The sequence below is a fragment of the Felis catus genome, chromosome B4, assembly GCF_018350175.1.
Source record: "Felis catus isolate Fca126 chromosome B4, F.catus_Fca126_mat1.0, whole genome shotgun sequence".
NCBI classification, from domain to species: domain Eukaryota; kingdom Metazoa; phylum Chordata; class Mammalia; order Carnivora; family Felidae; genus Felis; species Felis catus.
The window spans coordinates 73,154,874-73,178,416 of record NC_058374.1 but is presented as its reverse complement, the minus strand read 5'-3'; the positions used below and the strand labels follow the sequence as shown (position 1 = coordinate 73,178,416).

Genomic DNA, 23,543 nt, shown 5'->3' with positions numbered 1-23,543 from the left:
TTTGGTTAGACTTAAAAAATATTTCTTATGGCATGATATTACCTACATACTCTTAAATATTTTCCTTTGACCTTTACTTCTGAATCTTCACTTTATTATCTTTATCCCTTTCCAACTAAACTTGAAGGAGATATCTGTACTTGGCTCCCTCTTCACAATTGCTTTTCAACTCCCATTGAACATTCACCCCTATTGTTTTATTTTCCTAAAGCTATCCTCACTAAGGTTCAGAATAATTTTTTGTTTTCTGCATGTGGTGCTCTTGACTGCCCTTTATTTTCTTTGGTCTATTATAGGATATCCTTTTACGAATGTTTGTATGTATGCTTGCTTGTTTTACTTATCTGACCTTTCACAATCTTCTTTCCTATCTCTCTTTTTTAGAAATAATTTCTTAAATTTTAAATGCCTTTCAGTTTTCTAGGGATACTTTTTAAGTCTTCTCGAGTACTCCAGTAGCTTTAAACTCTTACCTATGTTGTATGGCTTCTAAAATTCTATCACTAGCCGAGACCTCTTTCCTTAGAACCAGATTTATGTTTTTAACTACTTGTGGTCATCCCTATTTAGAATCCAGAATTCATCTGGGAGTTTTCCATTTTTTTCTCTCTCCATCATCTTTGCCTAGTCCTCCTGTGTACTATCTTAAATTTGTTTCTTCTTCATTCCTCTTTTGTTACTTCTTTGTAGGCTCTTACGCTGTCATCCATACTGGTTCTGCCAATAGAAATATACTACAAGCCACTCTGTAAAATTTTTAGTAGCCACTTTAATTTAAAAGAGTAAAAAGATAACAGGTAAAAAATAATTTTACGATATATTTTATTTAACATATGTAGTATGAGTACATATAGTATTTTCAGAGGATTATTATTGAGAGATTTTACCTGTTTTTGTTGTTGTTCTATGTCTTTGAAATCCAGTGTATATTTTACACTTAAGGTACAATTTCATTTCAAACAAGCCACATTTCAGGGCTCAGTAGCCACATGCGGCTAACAACTATTGTCTCAGACAGTATAGATCTACACAATTATAAGAACTTTCTTCTGGTTTCCTGGCCTTTATTGTCTCTCCTTAACTGGTTCATTCTCCACATCACTGGCAAAGCTTATCCTAAAAATCAAGTTTGATCATCTTATTCACTTGCTTTAATAACTCCATTTATTTCCTGGTTCCCATGGTATTGTTTTCTTATTTGAGGGTCTTTACAGTGTGGTCCTAATATATTACATCAACTTTATATCCTGCTGATATTTTCTTCCCTGTCTGTATTGGCTTCTCACTGTTCTTCCATTCAGAATATTTTTTCCTTAGATAAATTCCTACTTGTTAAGACCAACTCATAAATTACCTACTCATTTAAGTCTTCTCTGTTATCCTCAAATAGAGTTAATTTCTTAGTCCTACATGTATAAATAGATCTGCGCTCATGAGCACTTTATCTGTTTACATGCCTCTCACTATTTTGTTTCCCCAGAGTTTAGCACACTTACTACTAGCCTTATGGTTTAGCATGCTTGTGAATGAATAAGCATGTGTGTTTGGGCTACCTTTTCATTCAGACAATTTTCGTTTCTTTAATTTTTTTATCCTTTCAAAGGAGAATTGGTATGTGATCATTTGTGATGCTGGATTATCAACTCTAAATACATGATTTTGCTTTTCTTCTAGGTTCAAGTAAAAAGACAGTTGAGAGAAACAAAAGACAAGAAAAACGAAAGCTCTTTTAAGAAACCGCTCTTCTATCGTGAAAATTCTAAAAGCTGTATGAGGTTAGTGATGAACTGTAGAAGTGGAGTCCAAATGTGTAGAACCATAAGATAGCTAATAAGAAAAGTGCTGGGGCGCCTGGGTGGCTCATTTGGTTGAGCGTCCCACTCTTGATTTTGGCTCATGATCCCAGGATCATGGGATTGAGCACCTCGTCGGGCTCTGTGCTGAGTATGGAGCCTCCTTGAGATCTCTCTCTCTCCCTCTCCCTCTGTCCCTCTCCCCACTTGCACTTTCTCTCTCTCTAAAAAAAAATAAATAAAATTAAGAAAAAAAAAGTGCTTTATTTTTTTTTTTAACAATGTGGAGTTTAAATGTATTTAATTCTTTTAAAGCACATACTTGGTAATTTTAAAAAAGACTAGTTGAAATCTTGAGAGTAGAATTTGAATTGTATCTTTGATGAATTGTTTTGTTTTAGTTTTTTTCTGTAATCTGTTCAGATATTTTTGTGAAATAAAAATGTTATAGCAGTGTAAGTTAAAGCTTACTCATTTTTTGTATATGACAAACCAGGAATGAAGAAGCACTGTTGCACTGACCGCACATTTTGAGTAGCACTGCTCTAGTATTTATGGACAAAAAGTAGGAAGTAACTAATAATATAGCACATATTCTTCATGAGACAGTTACAGTTGAAGCTGCTTATTATCTTTTTGATTTTACTTCTTTGTATTGTAGCAAGTGTAGCAGGCACTTGGTGCCTACCATAACAACCATTTGTGTTTTAAAAAATGTTTTAACATGTTTGGATTTATTTCTTTAAGTACTGTTTTTAAAACATAATTGCCTAGAAATATAGTGCTTATTAGTACTTGAGTTTAATAGGTATTTAACATATTTTTTGAAGTAAATTGAGTTAATAGTATACTGGAAATTAATTTATTATTAATACTTATATTGTTCTGATACATTTAAAATTTAAGCCCATTTTGATCTGACATATATTCAGAGCTGTCCAAAATTGTATTCTTAAGAAATGTATATTGTAAAATACCTAAATCTGATTCATTAGTACATTTAATCAGAATATTAATTTCTTAACAGAGTATATTTATTTAGTTACTAAAACAGTTGACAGTAATTCTTAAGGTTCATTAAATCATGCCACAATTTATAATCCTGCAACTCTTCAGCTCTTTTTGGAAGTTATGGACTTCTTTGAGAATCTAAAGAAGGCTATAGACACCTTCTACCAGAAAAACATGTCATAAAACCTACGTTTGTATATGATTTTAAGGGATTTATGGGACACCCATTCCGAGAGCCCAACCATAAATCCAAGTTAGTAACTGCATTACAGAAATTTTATTAAGATTTTCTTTTAACTGTATGAGTCAGTTTTTGAGTTTTGCATTTATTTTTATTTATTTTTTTTTTAATTTTTTTTTTCAACGTTTATTTATTTTTGGGACAGAGAGAGACAGAGCATGAACGGGGGAGGGGCAGAGAGAGAGGGAGACACAGAGTCGGAAACAGGCTCCAGGCTCTGAGCCATCAGCCCAGAGCCTGACGCGGGGCTCGAACTCACGACTGTGAGATCGCGAGATCGCGACCTGGCTGAAGTCGGACGCCCAACCGACTGTGCCACCCAGGCGCCCCTGCATTTATTTTTAAATAGAAGATAGTAGCACACTTTCCTCAGGCACACTGAAGAACTTCTGCAGCTTCATTCTTGATACATTATCACTAGCTATGACTGTCACGGACATGCATTTTTGTGCTTTCTCTGAATTACCCTACCTGAGAGTATAGTGATCATCACTGTACATCCTGTAACAGAGTCATATCGTGGGTCTAACACAGCTGAGGTAGTCCGTATGTTTGACTGCTTTTTCTCAGGGATTTGTGGTAGTGGGATGGTATACAGAAATAATAATCTGCTTTTATCCACCAAGTCATCCCCTTCATGATTCCTCCCAAGGTGGAAAGTCTATCAACTGTTGAATATAGTACATTCGTTTTGGACTCTGTGGATGTTTTTAGCATCTCATTCAGTCTTATATTTCCTGCATGTAACCTAGTCTTTACAGCACTTGGATATCCATTCATTGTTGCCTCTCCCTTCTAAAGCAGTAAAAAACCCTGACACCCCCCTCCCCCTTTCCCGATACTTCTGTTAGTTCCAGGGGAAGAGATTGCGATGGTTTTTTGTTTTTTGGTAATGAACCTCCATTGTAAGTCATAGGAGTGGGAGTGGCCGCTAGTCATGCTTTCTTTGCTAGAATTTAAAACCTCGTGCATAATTTCATTTTGGTTGACGGTGAATTGTAAATAAATGAGCAGAGTGACAATTTTCTTTTAGTTATTTCACCTCTTTATTGATGTTTGCAGGAAAAAAGTCATAAAAGAAGATCTATTATGTGCAAAACTTTATGATTTGAAGATAACACACAGTAAGTGACTTTTTTTTAATTTGTATTTCCTACCTTTTTTTGTTTCTTACTTTACTATTTGTGTTAAAGTTCTTACTCTTGGTTTGGAAAATAGTCATCTCTAGAAGCCACTGAGCTCTGTACATTGTGTCAGTCCTATGTAAACTGTTTTCTTCCTGGAGTGGTTTTTGCTGTTCTCTGTCCCAACCCTTTTTATGCTCTGCTTGGAGGGAGGGAAGAGATTGTGATTGAGTACATGTGTATACGCATGTGTATGTGTGTTTGTGTTAGAAAAGGAAGAGAAGTGTGTCTTCTAATTAGTTGGTGGTTAGCAGCGTGCACATGGTCTTACCCCAGTCATTAGTGCAGAAGTCCTTAGGGAAGATGAGATAAAATACCTTGCCGGCCAGAAACTGTAAGTAGCAGCCTTACAGTTGCTGGGAGGTCTGTGACAGTGAGTAGTTCACAGTTTCCAGAAGTTGTGGTTTGGCCTCTAGCTACACTTCTAATTTGAAACTTTGTTTGGAAACAAAGCACCTCTTACATATTTATCTACAGGAGCAGTTAAATGTTACTGTCTTTTGTTCTTGTGTAGTACATGGTTCTCTCATACAGGAAAGCTTTGCAATAGGGCCTGAGAAAAATGGTATGGTAGTGCTTTGTGACTCCTCCTCAGTACTGAGGCTGTTCAGAAGAACAACTTACTGAGCTGTTTGTAAACAAGTGGTGAGCATTTATTTTGCAGGTTAGGGTACAGTGAATTTTTATTTATAGATAGAAGTAATGAATTCATTGTTCTTAAATGATAATCAACTCATTTTTTATACATTTATGAAGTTTGGATGTTGTTACTTTCTCTGATTGGAATTAACATGACCTCTCAGGTTTATAGATCCTCACATTTCCTGCCTCTGAATTTGCTATTAACATGAATTGCACTACAAGGACTTCCATGGTCAGATAGCATTTTTCTTTTGTTAAAAACCTTAGATATCAAAACTTTGTTTTTCTGTCATTGCTATATATTAGCATCCTTTTTTTATGGATAGTCTTTGCTCAGTAACTCTAGGAACTGATATAAAATTTACTGCTGAGGAAGATTAAATGATGTTATAGATTTTCTCGCTATAATGTGGTATGCTTTCACTATAGTAATCTTAATTTTAAGACTATTGTATTTCCTGTAGCATATATCTTCTGCCTGGACTTATTTTTAGGGAGAAGACTATTTCTGCCAGAGGATCTAACACTGTCCAAGGCCTCTAACCTAGCGCTGTGCCTACTTAAGATGCCTGAATTATTTGTTTGATTTAGGATAGTCAGAAATCTTCATTGTAGTTTATGAGTAGGTACTACAGAAGTACTGATACACAGTTACTTATGGGGAAATGTCTTACAGGACTAAGAGATTAAGTTAATGTGAAGGTAGAGGTAATGGCAAGTTATACAAATTAAATACGTCTTTATTTGTTTACCCAGTTACACTGAACATGAGCCATTGTGTTTTAAGGGTACTTTAAATTTCTTTTTATAAAAAAACTTGAGAAAACCTTGTCCCTTTACCTGGGACTGCTTAATTTTAGAAGCAGGAATGTGCATTTATGCCTGAAGTTATTTATCTTTATCTTATATACTACTCAAACTAATGAATAGAGCATAAGAGGCTATGAAATTTTTTTATCTAGATTATAAATTATTAGTATAACATTAGTAAAAGTCTAGCAGGCCTCGTAGAGAATTTTATTGGAAGTTGGGCCTCTTGGGTTTTGTACTGGTTTTTCCATTAAATCATCTGTGACTCTAGGAAAATTATGTAAACTGTTTAATTTAGTTTCTTCATTTAAGGAAGATAGTGTTGCCTCACTGAAGATACTGAGGAAGGTCAGCTAACCTACCTTTTGGCAGATTTGTTAAGGAAATGTCACTTTTCATTCTTCACTAATGCTAGATAACTGAGTTGTCATATTTTTTTAATTTTGAACTCTTTCATCTACTTTGTTCTTAGAATGAACATTAATCTTTGGTTTGGGCTAATATTTTATAATTGATGTAGTTTATAAAAAGTATACCCTTTTCAGGCATTTCTTAATGGAGTACTCCTTTAAGTATATGCTAAATCCATTTAATTATGGCTTTATTAACTTTGGAATCAATTAATCAAATTGTAATTGGGTTCCTGCCAAGTACTGGGCTCTAAGCTAAGAACCTTTTTTATACTAGTTTCTATTGTAGAAAAAGATGTTTTCATGAAACATCTTTTGGGATTAGTATTTCATGAAACATGTTTTAGGATATGCTGAATTCAAACAAGACAAGCTTCCAACTAAGCATACCAGATTGATAAGCATAGCACCTGTTTAATTCTCTAATCCTTCCCAAAACCCTACCAAATTGAGAACAAAGGAATGAAAAATTTAAAGCCACAAGACAAAGAACTGGAGAGAAGAGACAGCAGATAAAAGATGTTCACAAGTCTTGAAAGTGATTGTGTGAGGTGAATGGTAAATTGTCTTAGTAGATGGGGCTCCTAGCTGGCCTAGTTAGTAGAGCGTGCAACTCTTGAGTTGTGAGTTCAAGCCCCACGTTGTATGTGGAGTTCACTTAAAAAAAATTGTCTTAGCAGAAAGCTGAAATCTAAACTTTTCATGGGGAGAGTGGAGTTTAGAAGATATCAGTTCACATACCACAGATCCTTAGACTGTCTTGAATCTGAAGGTCTCCATTATCTTTGAAGGCAGAGATATGGGTGGTGCCAAAAAACAGAATTGGTAAAAATGTTTTAAAGGACTTTATCCTGCAGATTCTTGGTTGAACAGGGTAGGAGGAGTAGTCTACACCCAGGTAAAGACTGGAGGCTTACTCTCTAGAAGGAATGATTAAACCAGATTAAAGTCTGGCACAAATGAGGATAGAGGAATAACCCTAAAGAGAGGGAAATTAAGTTTTCCAAAGTGGGAGATAGGAGACATCTTCTGGGTTATTGTCTTGCCTAAGAGAAAAGACTTGAAATATTGATATTTGGGAGTCTACAAATGAAAAAGCCAGATCTTTGCTTGATCATCCTACAGTGAAACCCATTAGTTGAAAGGCTCTGACCACCAATCCTCACCATTTTCAATCAGTATTTTAGTGTCCCACAAATTAAGGATCACCAGGTATTTGAGGGAAACCTCCAATATAACAGAGGTCAAAACAGAGATAAAAGGAACCTGATAGAACAAACCAAGTGTTGGGAAATAGGGAACAACTTAAAAATTAATATGGTCAGAGATAAGAGAAGGGATACTTCCTCATTGAAACAGGAAAGACTAAAGAAAGAAAACTTTTGGAAATGAAAAATATAGTATAAATTTTAAAAATTCAGGGATAGATGATAAGCTGAGAAATCTCAGAAAGTGGGATGAAAAGTTAACCAGACAACATATTAGTCTGTGAGGTTCAGTACTGAATAATAAAATTTCAAAAAGGAAAAAGTCCAAAAGGCAGAAAGTTATCAAGAAAAGTTACTACAAAGGAAACTTCTCAGAATAGTAGGGTGTGAGTATCCAGATAAAGACTTAACCTAACACCTGGTAAATTAGGAAAGAACTGACATGTTTCATAAAATTCCAGAACACTACAGATCACAATTTCCTAAGAGGTTCTGGAGAGAGAACAGACCATGTATAAAAGAATGTTATCAACAACGGATGGAGCACTAGAGCAATGCCTTGAAAATTTGGGGGAAAATAATTACTAACCAAGGACATTCTAAACCTTGTTAAACTGACAGTCAAGTGTTAGGGTAGAATAAATACATTCTCAAACATGTAAGAGCTCAAAAATTGATTCTCATACACCCTTTCTCAGATTTCTACTGGAGGGGGTGCATGCTCCACTAAATGAGAAAATAAATGAACAATGTGAGATTCAGAAAATGAGTTCCGACCCAGCACAAAGATAAATGGGATTATTAGAATGATAGAAGATAGTTGAGAATGATCTGTTAAACAACTTTTAGAGTTACCAGTTCAGACTGGAGCAGGAAAAAGGAAAAGTATTTCCAAGAGAGTGGGAAACAGACTAGGTAGATGCATTAATGTGTTTGTATTAAGAGGAAATGTATACTTGTAGTGTTAGTTAAATCAATGATAGGTAATATAGAGAAAAAAAAGTAGTTATTAACCTTAGGAAAAGCAAGATGTTGTAAAAGAAAAATAATAATTAAGTTCATGGTTCAGCTGTGAATAATGTTTATATAGTTACAATAATGTAGTACTGCTTATATCAAATGTTGATATATTAAAAGGAACAGTGGGTGGAAGCACCTAAGGACGTGGGTAGGGAAGTGGTAGAAGAATAAAGCCTTTATCTGCTATGGTAAAAAAAAAAAAAAAATTAGAAAATACCTGAAACCAAAAAAATCAAGGTAGAGTAGTATAAGCATGTTATTTAGAAATAAAGAGGATAAAGAGGCAAATATTAGAAAAAACACTGAAGGGATTTGATGAGTGCTTTTAGGGAATGGGAATTTCTCTTTAAGCCTAGAAGTGCTGTTTGACTACTTAAAGTATATACATGTATTACTTGATTGATAAAAAATGAAAAGGGGTGCTTGGGGGGTGAAATGAAAAGGGGTGTCTGGGTGACTCGGTTGAGCGTCCACCTTCGGGTCAGGTCATGATCTTGTGGCCCATGGGTTCGAGCCCTGCCTCGGGCTCTATGCTGACAGCCCAGAGCCTGGAGCTTGCTTCGAATTCTGTCTGTCTCTCTCTCTCTCTCTCTCTCTCTCTCTCTCTCTCTCTCTCTCTGCCCCTCCCCTGCTCGTGTGCACTCGATCGCTCGCTCTCTCTCTCTCTCTCTCAAAAATAAATAAAGAAATGAAAAGGCCTATCATTGCTGTCCAAAGGTAGATTAGTAGGGTGGATTTGTGAAATGGTCTCTAGGAGACCACAATTTAGATAAATCCACCAGTATTGAATGTTTTTGAGATTGTTATTGGAGTTGCTCAGTAATTACCTGAAAATTACCCAGAAATAGGTGAAATACCATTTGGACTAGATACTCATATTTAACATTGGCAGAAAACAAACAGTTCTTCCTGTAGAGAGCATTCTAATGGCTTCCTGAGATAGGTTTGCATAGCATTCCTTCTATGTAAACGCAATATACTCAGTAAGTAGTAAATGAATGAAACCTGAATGAAAACAAAACCTTACCTACCCATTAGGGTGTAAAGGACGCTGTATAGCTACAATACAGCAAAACTGTGTCTAGCTGAAGGAAATAGTTACTTCTAAGAATGTGGCTGGGTACCTATCACACTTTTTTATTCCTGGCTTCTTTATGCAATTAAAAAAAATCATTATCATCTTTTAAATATGCATTGACGAATAAGAAAATAAGCTCCTGGAACTCAGCCAGCACCCCTCTTTCCCCATTGTTGAAATTACATTTGTTAGAACACTTCTGGGTGGGAAATGTGTGAAGGATGCAAAAATAGCAGGAAACCAAACAGCTGTTGTGTAGTAACTTAAATGGAAATTAGTATGCTATTAAGTAGAAAGTAGCCTATTACCAACTGGACTGACAGAAGACACCCCAAATACATATGGTCTTTACATGAGCAGGAAACAGGCCTCCTCACTAGAATAATTTATTTTTAACAAAGTCACTAGGCCCTTTGTGAGGCAAGCAAGGCAGAAGATTGAAAAGACCTATTGTCATTTTCACTGTACACTTTTTCTAGAGTTCTGAGGTGAGAGCAATGACCATAGTACCAGTAGCGGTTTATTACAGACACCAAGTGTATTGATAGGTAAAGATGACTATTAATATAGGCTTCATGAAGAACAACTAGAAGCCATAATCTATAAAGATGTTAACACAATTTTTGTGGTTAGCAGAAATTGTCCTTTATTTTTCTTAGTGTGGAAATTTGTATCCATTGAAATAAATTTGCAGATGTGACAGGTAAAACCAGAAATACCCAAATCATAAGCAGTGTAGCCATAAACATTGCTGTAACAGAGGGCTATTTTATCAACACTTCTGCACTTCTTAATTTTAATTATAAAGTTTGAGGAAGAAGGAGGGTACTTGATGTTGGTGCCAGGAGCTAAATCATAATTTATGGCTGACAAGGGCTGATGATCCCAGTTCTCTAGTCAGCTCCTACTTGAGGTCAGTTAACTGCCTGATTTTTAGGTTATAGCTGGAAAGAACATATTAAGTGTGTTACTGATATTAAATAATTTCACATCTTGTGTGTGTATGTGTATTTTTTTTTTTTTTTTTGGTAACAAGATGGTTTAAGTTTGCATAGGCTGCCAGAAAATGTTGACTAGAATTTTCATACTGATAATCTGAGCATGCTTCACACCAGTTGTTTTGTGTTGTGGCTTTTTCTTTGTACCTGCAGCTTAACAAGATAAAATTAGCATTTGGAAAAATTATATAAATGCAAATACTATTATTTTAAATTTAACTTTTCTACATATTTTAATTTTCTCTTGTCAGTATGCCAGTATATGCCAGTATCAGTACTGGTTTACAACCTTTTGAAATAAAAATTAAGACAAGGTAACAGAATCTTTTTATGTCTTTGTACAGGAAACCCTACACACAGTGAAATGGAAGGAAAGAAAAATGCAACAATAAAGATAAATAAGGTTTGTAAAAATAGGGGCACCTGGTGGCTCAGTCTATTTAAGCGTCTGACTTCAGCTCAGGTCATGATCTCATGGTTCATGGGTTCCAGCCCTACGTCAGCACAGAGCCTGCTTGGGATTCTCTGCCTGCCTCTCTCTCTCTCTCTCTCTCTCTCTCTCTCTCTCTCTCTCTCTCTCTCAAAAATAAAATAAACATTAAACAAAATTAATAAGGCTTGTTCAAACAAAGAAAAATCTTTTTCTTATATAATAACACCTTATGGTTGTTTAATCCATAACTCTGTAACTCAGGTATATCAAAATGTTTAAATTATAACTATTACCAATTATGGAGGTTTTTTGTTTGCTGTTTCACTAACTTCTTTTTACTTTTCTAGCCCCGAAGATCAAATCAGTGTACAAGTCAGTGCTTCAGAAATTTTTTCTCCAATATGTTTTCTTCTAGTAATCACATTGGAGAATCTTCTTTTACCTGTAGAACTTACTGGTTAGTATTTATTACTTTTAATGGATGCTTTTATACTTGATGTTTAATTATTATAATTAATTTTCAGTAAAAATTTAAGTTTTGGCTCAATAAACATAAAGGCTCACCTTGTATTTTGTTTTTGTTTCTCCTGGAAAATAAATTAGTTCAGGGAAGGAGATCACCTATTATTTTGTGACCCTCTGTATTATGTGATGACTGCCTATGATCTAGTGGGTTTTGTTTTCATTAATAATGAGTTGTTCTACACAGGCTTTTTATTTGATAGATAAGTAAAGCTACTTGCTAAATTTAATCAAGAAGAACCCTTTTAGAGTAGATCCAGTCGTCTTTGAATCTGTAGTGACTGGCATATGGATACTAAGTAGATGTTTGTGGAATCTGAAGATTAAGTTGGGGTTTTAAAATCACTTAGCTTTGGTTAAATGAAGAAGACAGGTTTAAGATTGTATGATTTAATTTTAGAGCTTGGCTCAAGGTACCAAAGAAAACAGTAACATCTGAGTAGCCTTTTAAAAAGCTGAACTATATCTGTTTTGATTACAGTAACTATACCTTCCTCTATTTTTTCCTTTTGTCTTACACTTAGTTTCTGTTGGGAAATTGTTGCAGGTACAGTTTCTACTGGGATTGCTTGCTACAGCTTTGGTTCATGGTTGGTTCATGGTTCATAGAAAATAGTGTTGCTTTTTTCTGTCAGTAACATGGATATTATTCTAAATTGACTTTTTAAAAATATCCTGTCACCTAAGATATAAATTCAAGCATTATTTTTATGAATCAAATCAATATAATTTTGATTTGTAATGTAAAAAATTTACAGGAATGAATTCATTTTGAAGGTGTTTAGAAAAAGGTACTTCTTTTAAATGTGGTTTATAATGTTAGGTACAAAAATTTTTCCTATTCATGATATAACCCACTTGTTATGCCGAACTTAAATTTTTGGAGTTCTGATGAAGGTCTAAAATTTATCTTTCAGTACAGAATTTATAGAGGTCAATGAAATGAATACATTGATTAGGCAGAAGAGACAGGAATTGGAATTGTCATGGTTTCCTGATACATCACCTGGGATTGGAAGGTAAAAAAAAAATTGTTTATCAAAGTGTTCGCATGTTAACATGAGCACAGGATACCATTAAAATACTTAAGCACAGAGGTATCTTAATCAATAGTTGTGTTTCTAAGAAAGTTTTGTGCAAATTAAACGTGGTGTTTCAAATACCTAAAGAAGATTGCTATTTAAAGAACTCCTTAAAAAGTACCCCTATTTATCTGTTTAATAAGTATTAAGATATTTGAATCATTTAAAAGAGAGAGCACCAAAATGATAAGATTCATTATTAATAATAGTACTCAGATCTGTCATCCTTCTGTTTCCCCCATTCCAATCTTACCTTTGTGCTGTTAGCTGATGCACTGCTTTTGTCATGACCTTTACATCTCTATAAGAGTCTTCTCAATAACTATTTGATCAACTCTTTATACTTTGCCCTGGCATTCATGACTTTCTATAATACAGACCTTTCTTAGTTTAAGTCCTGAAGCTACTGTCACATTGCTAGGTGTAATATATATATACTTCAAGTTCCCTTGTAAAGATTAAGGTCCTTGCCTGAGTTTTATATTTATTCCTGTAACGTTATAACTTTACCGTATATAAACTGCAGTATAGTTCTGCATAGGACCTTCACCATCTAGATGATGGTGGAGCATCAATAGAAGTAAAAATAGGAAGTCCAGATATATATAATGTAAAATATCAGAGTTATATATTTTTGTGTGTGTACAAGTTGCACAGTGTTTTTGAAGCTTTTCTCCACCTAGTCCATAATCTCACATTATACTGGATAAAAGTAGTTTTTTGTTAGGAGACCTGAACTGAACAAATAAGAATCAGAAAAAAGCTGAGAGTGGATTGGATTTTGATGCAGAAACTTAGGTCCATAAGAACACTAGGAGCTTAGGTTGAGAAACTTTACAATATAATAAAGCAATAGAAATCAGTTCTTTTCTAAAAAAAATTATTTATTTTGATGTTTTTACTTTTTGATACATGCTATAAAACAAATCTAACAAAAATATGATAACCATGTCTGTATGATATGCTTGAAATTCAAGTGATACTGTTCTGTTTCTAAGTTTTGTTATTTATTCATGGACTGATTTCTCTTTAACCTTGCTAATTTCTTTAAAACCTTGATTTGATTAACTTGGCTAAATTATCTCTTTGGTTGTCCAGAAAGGGAAGGGGGGCGGTGCAAGGGGCATGAAGGCACTTTCTGGTTGGTGGAAATGTTCCGTTTCTTGGTTTGGGGTGGTGGTGGTGCTTACACAGATATATATATATATATATATATATATATATATACACATATATACATATATACGTATATATATATATATACATATATATATATATACGTATATATGTATATATATTAGTCACAGGTCATCAAACTGTATACTTAAAATCTGTGCATTTTATTTATTTATACATTTTATTATCCAAGTTGATTTTTTTTAGAATGGAGAAGAATAAAAGCTAAAAGTTTTTTTGACAAAATATTACATTCAATTACTTAAAAGAAAAACATGTATTATATATGAAGTTACCGTTCAACCCTCTTGCCATTAATTTATCAGAAAAACATGCTTTTAAAAGGTTTTTCTTTGTAGCCAGTTGGCAGCCATCTTTGAACAATGAGTAACCTTGAATTTGCATTTTTACTTATTTTGGCAAAAAATCATTTAAGTACACTGTATTTTAAAGTTGCTAACCTCATTTGGAAAAATGAATAATTTTAAATAGTTGGTATAATTTTTTTAAAACATTTAAACAAAAATGTCTTTGTTTTGTTTTGAATTTTCAGAATTGGTTTTAGACCCTGGAATATTGAAACACAAGTGCTTCCTCTCATCTCTTCTGTGTTGCCAAGAACTATTTTTCCAACAAGTACCATATCTTTAGAAAATTTTGGTAAAGTTTGTGAAATGTTTTCTAGTTATTAAAAAATAATTAGCTTTTTTCAATATCCTAAAAAGTGTTAATGACTTAGAAAAGCTATAAAAATAAAATGTAGATAGTAAGTTCTATGGATTTCTGTAAATATTTGGACAGGCATTGACTTTTAAATTGTTCCAGTTAGAATTTTTTTTTTTTTTTTTTTTTTTTTTTTTACTTTAAGAAATTACATCTTCAATACTTTGAGGAACTGGTTAGAAGTCTCCTTTCTGTTTAGGGCTTCAGTGTCCAAAATGTAGATCTTTAGAAGTTACATCTCATTAATTGTGAACAAATAGTTTCAGTCTTTATATATTTGTGGATGACTCTTGTTTCCTCTTACGTTTTGCCTACGTAATACCAAGATGGTAGTTGTCAGACCAAACATATTTTCTTTTTTTTTTTTTTACCCCTTTAAATTGCCCACATGAATTCAAATCTTGTGATAACTCATTTCCATAGCATTAAAAGAACTAGGTAAATACCTGCTGTTACTTAGATGTTAGTAGCTATGTGCTTATTCATAATTTGATTCATAAGTATATTTTGTTTCACTCTATTATAGACATGTATTTTATGCTAACATAGGCTAAAGCCAGACTATTATCATTTATTGAAACAAACTTTTTACTTTAAAAAAATATGTATCATTAGGTACCTCTTGCAAGGGATATGCATTAGCACATACTCAAGAAGGAGAAGAGAAGAAGCAAACTTCTGGTACATCAAACACCAGAGGATCAAGACGAAAACCTGCAGCAACAACTCCTACAAGGAGATCTACACGTAATACAAGAGCTGAAACAGTCAGTCAGTCCCAGAAATCCCCAGTATCAAATAATTCTGGGTGTGATGCCCCAGATAACAACAATCCATCTGTAAGTGTGTCCTCTTCAGCCATGTCAGAAAAGCAAACAAGACAGGCTCCAAAACGGAAGTCTGTAAGAAGAGGAAGAAAACAACCTTTATTGAAAAAGAAACTTCGGAGCTCTATACCTCCCCCTGAAAAATCATCTTCCAGTGATTCAGTAGATGAAGAAACAGCAGAATCTGACACACCACCTGTGTTAGAGAAAGAGCACCAATCAGATGCAGAAAGTAGTAACAGTTGTACTGTGCCAGCAAGTGTCGAAAATGAGTCTGCTAATGGCTTGAGAAGTTGCAGTGAACAGGTAGAAGAAAGTGAGGAACATACTGAGAACCATGATACAGAGGAAGCAGTGGAATCTTCATATTCTGAGTCTCATACCGAAGATCCTTCTGTACTAGTTGGAGAGGAAGAGGATATTCAAAAAGTCGAAAATACAAGTGTAGAGGCTAATGTTTTATGTTTAGAAAGTGAGACTCCTAAAAATATTTCTGGAAAAGGAGGTGATCCATTGGAAAATCAAGACCAAACATCTGGACCTTCAGAATCAGAGGTAAAAGCAGACAAATGTACAGATCATCCTTCAAATTATCTTCCTACATGTTCAGGATCTGAAGTTGAAGTATTCCAACCTGTACCAAGCTTAGATGAGTTACCAGAGAATTCAGAGTCAGTGGTTAATGAAGAAAAAGTTATGGAAAGTCCTATAGTAGAAATTGTTGATCATAAAGATTTAACAGTAAAAACAGAACAGCTTGTAGATGGCCCCAAATTAGAATCTTCTGAGGGAAGAATTATACAAACAGTGAGCAAAAAATCCATAGAGGGCTCAGAGGCTCAGTTGCTTGAGCATGTTGAAACTGAAGATGTAGAAATAATTGCAACATGTGATACTTCAGAGAAAGAAAGTTTGAATAGTATTCAAGACTCTGAAAATAATTTATTAAAAAATAATCTTAACACCAAATTAGACACATCTTTAGAAGAAAAGACTGAATCTCCTGTTGAACATTCCAGATCTACAGAATTGCCTAACACACACATTGAACAAATTCAGAAGCATTTTAATGAGGACAACAATGAAATGATACCTATGGAATGTGATTCATTTTGCAGTGACCAGAATGAATCTGAAATTGAACCTCCTGTAAATGCTGATGCCACACAATTGAATGAAAATTCTGTGGAGCACAGTTCTCAAAATAATATGCCATCTTCGGATCCTGCAAATGGAAAGGTTGAAACTGTATCTCAGCCATCTGAAAGCCCAGTAGATGTGATGGAGAAAGCCAAAAAGCCTCGTACCCGAAGATCTAGATTTCACTCCCCATCTACAACTTGGTCTCCCAACAGAGACACTGCACGAGAAAAGAAGCGGTCTCAGTCTCCATCTCCCAAAAGAGAAACTGGAAAAGAAAGCAGGAAGTCTCGATCACCATCTCCCAAGAAAGAATCTGCAAGAGGACGTAGAAAATCTCGTTCTCAGTCCCCAAAGCAGGATATCGCAAAAGAAAGGCGACGATCTCAGTCTCGATCTCCAAAAAGAGATAGTACGAAGGAAGGCAAAAGATCTGCATCACTCTCCCCCAAAAGAGACACTTCGAGAGAAAACAGAAGATCTCAGTCAAGAGTGAAAGATTCCTCCCCAAGAGAAAAATCCAGGTCTCGGAGCAGAGAAAGAGAAAGTGATAGAGATGGGTCACGGAGAGATCGAGATCGAGATCGAGAAAGAAGAACGAGGAGATGGTCTAGGTCCAGATCTCGTTCGAGGTCACCATCAAGATCTAGAACAAAAATTAAGAGTTCATCATTCAGTAGAAATGACAGAGACACTTACTCTCCTCGGTGGAAGGAAAGATGGGCAAATGATGGTTGGAGATGTCCACGAGGAAATGATCGGTACAGAAAGAATGATCCAGAGAAACAGAATGAAAATACAAGAAAAGAAAAAAATGACATCAGTCCAGATGCTGAGGATCCAAATTCTGCTGACAAACATAGAAATGATTGTCCCAGTTGGGTAACAGAAAAAATAAATTCTGGGCCTGATCCAAGGACCAGAAATCCAGAAAAGTTAAAAGATTCTCACTGGGAAGAAAACAGAAATGAAAATTCAGGGAATTCTTGGAATAAAAACTTTGGTTCAGGTTGGATGTCTAACCGTGGTAGAGGTAACCGTGGCAGAGGCACTTACAGAGGTGGTTTTGCCTATACAGATCAGAATGAAAATCGGTGGCAAAACCGAAAACCCCTCTCAGGGAATTCAAATAGTTCAGGGAATGAGTCTTTCAAGTTTGTGGAACAGCAACCCTATAAACGGAAAAATGAGCAAGAGTTCTCATTTGATACACCGGCAGATAGATCTGGGTGGACATCTGCATCTAGTTGGGCTGTGAGAAAGACTCTACCAGCAGATGTACAAAACTATTACTCAAGACGAGGGAGGAATTCTTCAGGTCCACAGTCTGGATGGATGAGACAAGAAGAAGAAGCAACTGAACAAGGTAACATACTGTGTTTATTTAGTAACACTTTTATTTGAGGAAAGGGATTATAAATTTAAAACTTCATATATATGAATTGTAATGATCTGTACTTACAGTAAAATGTTAAATCCCATTTAACAAGTCACTTTGCATTATATAAATATATACATATATGTCAGTATTTATTGCCTTTTTTACTGCCCCTCCCTCCAATCTTGTCAAAGGCTTAACTAGTTTAAGTACAGGTGGCTACAATAGAAGAACTTGGGACTTTTTTAAATTTGAATTCAAGTTAGTTAACATATAGTATTGGTTTTCAGGAATAGAATTTAGTGATTCATCACTTACATACAATATCCAGTGCTCATCACAAGTGCCCTCTTTAATACCCATCACCCATTTAGCCTATACTCCCACCCAACACCCCTCTAGCAACCCTGTTTGTTCTCTTTATTTAAGAGTCTCTTATGGGGGCACCTGGGTGGCTCAGTTGGTTAAACGTCTGATGTTGGCCCAGGTCGTGATCTCACAGCTCATGAATTCGAGCCCCACATCAGGCTCTGTGCTGACGATTCAGAGCCTGGAGCCTACTCTGGATTCTGTGTCTCCTTCTCTCTCTGTGCCCCCCAACCCCTGCCTGCCCCGCTCATGCTCTGCCTCTCTCTCTCTCTTAGAAATGAACATTAAAAAAAAAATAATGAGTCTCTTATGGTTTGCCTTCCTTTCTGGGTTTTTTTTTTTTTTTTTTAATGTTTATTTATTTTTGAGACAATGCAAGAGGCAGAGTGCAAGCAGCAGAGGGGCAGACAGAGGGAGACACAGAATCCGAAGCAGGCTCCAGGCTCTGAGCTGTCAGCCCAGAGCCAGACGCGGGGCTTGAACTCGCGAACCATGAGATCATGACCTGAGCCGAAGTCGGCCACTCAGGTGCCCCAAAGCCTCCCTTTCTGTTTTTATCTTATTTTACCTTTCCTTTCCCTGTGTTCATGTTTTCTTTCTTAAATTCCACGTATAAGTGAAATCATATGATATATATCTTTTTCTGACTGATTTCGCTTCACATAATACTCTCCAGTTCCATCCATGTTGTTGCAAAATGGCAAGATTTCATTCGTTTTGATCACTGAGTAATATTTCATTGAGTTTTCCATGAATATTATTTAGTGATCAAACTGAGGGTTGCTGGAGGGGTGTTGGGTGGAGGGATGGGCTAAATGGGTGCTGGGTTAAATTAATGAGGGCACTTATGAGCACTAGATATTGTATATAACTGATGAATCATTAAATTCTATTCCTTCTTTATCCATTCATCAGTAGATGGACTTTGGGCTCTTTCCATGATTTGTCTATTGTTGATAGCACTGTTATAAATATTGGGGTACATGTGCCCCTTCAAATGAGCATTTTTGTTTCCTTTGGATAAATACCTAGTAGTGCAGTTGTGGTCATAGGATAGTTGTATTTTTAACTTTTTGAGGAACCTCCATACTGTTTTCCAGAGTGGCTGTACCAGTTTGCATTCCCACCAACAGTTCAAAAGGATTCCCCTTTTCTCCGCATCCTCGCCAACATCTGTTGTTGCCTGAGTTGTTCATGTTAGCCATTCTGACAGATGTGAGTGAGGTTATATCTCGTGGTTTTGATTTGTATTTCCCTGATGATGAATGATATTGAGCATCTATCTATCTTTTCATGTGTCTGTTGACCATCTGGATGTCTTCTTTGGAGTAAAGTCTGTTCATGTCCTCTGCCCATTTCTTCACTGGATTATTTATTTTTTGGGTGTTGAGTTTGATGAGTTCTTTATAGATTTTGGATACTAGCCCTTTATCCGATATGTCATTTGCAAATATCTTCTCCCATTAGTTTTTTTTATTGTTTCCTTCATGGTGCAGGAGACTTTTATCTTGATGAAGTCCCAGGAGTTCAGTTTTGTTTTTGTTTCCCTAGCCTCTGACGACATGTCTAGCAAGAAGTTGCTCCAGCTGAGGTCAAAGAGGTTGCTACCTGTGTTCTCCTGTAGGATTTTGATGGTTTCCTGTCTCACATTTAGGTCTTTCATCTATTTTGAATTTATTTTTATATATAGTATAAGAATATGGTCCAGTTTCATTCTTTTGCATGTTGCTGTCTAGTTTACCTAACACCGTTTGTTGAAGAGATCATCTTTTTTCCATTAGATGTTCTTTCCTGTTTTGTCGAAGATTAGTTGACCATATAGTTACGAATCCATTTCTAGGTTTTCTGTTCTGTTTCATTGATATTTGTGTCTGTTTTTGTGCCAGTGATGATTGCAGCTTTGTAATACAGCTTAAAGTCTGGAATTGTGATGCCTCCTGCTTTGCTTTGCTTTTTTTCAAGATTGCTTTGGCTACTGGGGTCTTTTTCTGGTTCCATACAAATTTTAGAATTGTTTGTTCTAGCTCTGTGAGAAATGCTTTGTTTTGATAGGGATTGTATTGAATGTGTAGTGTTTTTTTTGGTAGCATCGATATTTTAACAATATTTATTCTTCCAATCCATGAGCATGGAATGTTTTTCCATTTTGTCACTTTTCCAGTTTCTTTCATAAGTGTTCTATAGTTTTCAGAGTACAGATGTTTTACGTCTTAGGTTAAGTTTATTCATATATATCTTACGGTTTTTGGTGCAATTGTAAATGGGATCAATTCCTTGATTTCTCTTTCTGCTGCTTCATTATCGGTGTATAGAAATGCAGCAGATTTCTGTACATTGATTTGATATCCTGTGACTTTGCTGAATTCGTGTATTGGTTCTGGTAATTATTTGGTGGAGTCTCTTGGGTGTTCTACATAGAGTATCATGTCTCCTGTAAATAGTGAAAGTTTGACTTCTTCCTTGCCAGTATAGATGCCGTTTATTTCTTTTTGTTGTCTGATTGCTGAGGCTAGGACCTCCGGTACTATGTTGAACAGTAGTGGTGAGAATGGACATATCTGTCATGTTACTGACCTTAGGGGAAAAGCTCTATTTTTCCCCATTTAGGATGATATTAGCTGTGGTTCTTTCATATATGGCTTTTATGTTCTTAGGTGTGTTCCTTCTATCCCTACTACTTTGAGGGTTTTTATCAAGAATGGGTGCTGTATTTTGTCAAATGGTTTTTCTGCATCTATTGAGAAGATCATATGGTTCTTACCCTTTATTAATGTGGTATATCATTTGATTGATTTGCGAATATTGAACCAGCCCTGCAGCCCAGTAATAAATCCCACTTGATCGTGGTGAATAATTCTTTAAATATGCTGTTTGGATTCAGTTTGCTAGTATCTTGTTGAGATTTTGCATCCATGTTCATCAGGGATATTGGACTGTAATTCTCCTTTTTAGTGAGGTCTTTGTCTGGATTTGAAATCAAAGTAATGCTAGCCTCATAGAATGAATTTGGAAGTTTCTTTCCATTTCTTTTTTTTTGGAACAGTTTCAGAAAAATAAGTATTAACTCTTCTTTATTTATTTTTTTCCAACGTTTATTTATTTTTGGGACAGAGAGAGACAGAGCATGAACGGGGGAGGGGCAGAGAGAGAGGGAGACACAGAATCGGAAACAGGCTCCAGGCTCTGAGCCATCAGCCCAGAGCCTGACGCGGGGCTCGAACTCACTGACCACGAGATCGTGACCTGGCTGAAGTCGAACGCTTAACCGACTGCGCCACCCAGGCGCCCCAGTTTTAACTCTTCTTTAAATGTTTGGTAGAATTCCCCTGGGAAGCCATCTGGCCTCATACTCTTGTTAGATTTTTGATTACTGTTTCCATTTCTTTGCTGGTTATTGGTCTGTTCAAATCTTCTGTTTCTTCTTGTTTCAGTTTTGGTAGTTTAGTTTCTAGGAATTTATCCATTTCTTCCAGATTGCCCAGTTTGTTGGCTTATAATTGCTCATAATATTCTAATTGTTTGTATTTCTGGAGTGTTGGTTGTGATCTCTGTCATTCGTGATTTTATTTATTTCAGTCCTTTCTCTTTTCTTTTTGATAAATCTGGGTAGAGGTTATCAATGTTGTTAATTCTTTCAAGGAACCAACTCCTAGTTTCATTGATCTGTTCTGATGTTTTTTGATTTCTATATCATTTATTTTTGCTCTAATCTTTATTATTTCCCTTAGAAGGATTTGGGAGGTTCTTGTGTAAGATTTAACTTTGATATCTTAAAAAAAATTTTTTTTAATGTTTGTTTATTTTGAGAGAGAGGGTGAGCAAGTGGGGAGAGGGGCAGAGAGAGAGAGAGAGAGCGACAATCCCAAGCGAACAGAGAGAGAGGGAGAGAGACAGTCCCAAGCGGGCTCTGTGTTGTGAGTGCAGAGCCCAACACAGGGCTCAGTCCCATGAACCATGAGATCACGACTTGAGTTGAAACCAACAGTCAGATGCTTAACTGACTGGGCCCCCCAGGTGTCCCAACTTTGATTTCTTTTATCTCAGATGTGCACACTTGAATTTTTTTGATCATTGTTCTCCTATAAATAAGTTAGTCTTCTAATAATTTATCTTTCCTTGGCTTTTCTTATTAAGAACATTGCAAGAAAAAAGCTTTGTTAAAGATTAAAAAAAAAAAGATAAAAAGTTACTCTTGTAATTTAGCAACCTGATTAGATTAAAAAATGTTTTTAAATGTTTATTTTTGAGAGAGACCGAGACAGAATGTGAGTGGGTTAGAGAGAGAAGGAGACACAGAATCCGAAGCAGGCTCCAGGCTCTGAGCTGTCAGCACAGAGCCTGACGCAGGGCTCGAACTGACGAGCTGTGAAATCATGACCTGGGCTGAACTCAGACACTCAACCAACTGAGCCACCCAGGTGCCCCACCTGATTAGATTTTATATGATTACTTCTTTAGTAAGTTTCTTGAGGTACTGATTCTTTGGTAATGTTGAACCAACATGAACCTGCTCTTAATAATAATTTTAGTTGAATGCTTTTTTTTAACCAGTCCACGTTATTTAGAAAGATAGGATTAGACTAAATGATTGGAGATTGGTGTTCTGAGTCTGTTAATTGCTGTTGACTCTTACTGTAACCAGTGGTTCTTTGCTTCTCTAAAGAAATTTTAACATGATTTTTTATTATAAGCCTTTTTTCTTTTGATAGATTCTAACCTAAAAGACCAAACAAACCAACATGGAGATGGTTCCCAGCTACCTATAAATATGATGCAACCACAAATGAATGTAATGCAGCAACAAATGACTGCACAGCAGCCGCCTATGAATATCTTCCCATATCCAGTGGGTGTTCACGCTCCTTTGATGAACATCCAGCGCAATCCATTTAACATTCATCCTCCGCTACCCTTGCATCTGCACACAGGTGTGCCTCTCATGCAGGTAGCTGCTCCTACAAGTGTATCTCAGGGACTGCCACCGCCACCACCCCCTCCCCCACCATCCCAGCAAGTCAGCTACATTGCTTCACAGCCAGATGGAAAGCAATTGCAGGTATGTTTTTAGCATCTAAAGTGTAATCAACATAGTCGCTATAAGAATTTAACTGTTAGCAACAGGTGTTCAAAAGAGGGTTTCCTGGCATCCCCAAACAATTATTTGATTAGGTTTACGGTAAACTTTCATAGCCCCTCTTCACTGTCCTTCCTCAAACCTCCCACTCTTCAAATAAAATGAATTGGATGCATATTATTGAACCAAAGCTACATATATGCTGTTGTTTATGTCCAAACAGGTTTGTTTTTTCAGGTTAAGACAAAATTTTGAGAATCAAATGATGGGCGTTTTAAAATAATTCTTAATTTATTGGACTTTTTAGGGGGTGGGAACTTGTGGTGATGCTTTTATTGTCTTCTTGGGACAAACGCCAGAGAAAGCTGTTCATTATCCATTACTGTCTGTGTTTCATGTTCATGAGTTTACCGTGTTCAAAAAA

The 23,543-nt window shown here is 35.8% G+C and overlaps 1 protein-coding gene across 4 annotated transcripts in view; it reads left to right on the top strand.

The window, feature by feature from the left end:
- SCAF11 (SR-related CTD associated factor 11) overlaps window positions 1-23,543 on the top strand; it is a 71,438-nt gene that overhangs the window by 43,237 nt on the left and 4,658 nt on the right. For all 4 annotated transcript variants that reach the window (XM_023256982.2, XM_023256983.2, XM_023256980.2 and 1 more), the window contains 8 exons: window positions 1,675-1,775; window positions 4,108-4,169; window positions 10,740-10,798; window positions 11,176-11,285; window positions 12,268-12,369; window positions 14,162-14,268; window positions 14,947-17,664; window positions 22,755-23,101. In XM_023256982.2, coding sequence (XP_023112750.1) covers window positions 1,675-1,775; window positions 4,108-4,169; window positions 10,740-10,798; window positions 11,176-11,285; window positions 12,268-12,369; window positions 14,162-14,268; window positions 14,947-17,664; window positions 22,755-23,101 — 3,606 coding nt within the window. The remainder of the gene's footprint in view (window positions 1-1,674; window positions 1,776-4,107; window positions 4,170-10,739; window positions 10,799-11,175; window positions 11,286-12,267; window positions 12,370-14,161; window positions 14,269-14,946; window positions 17,665-22,754; window positions 23,102-23,543) is intronic.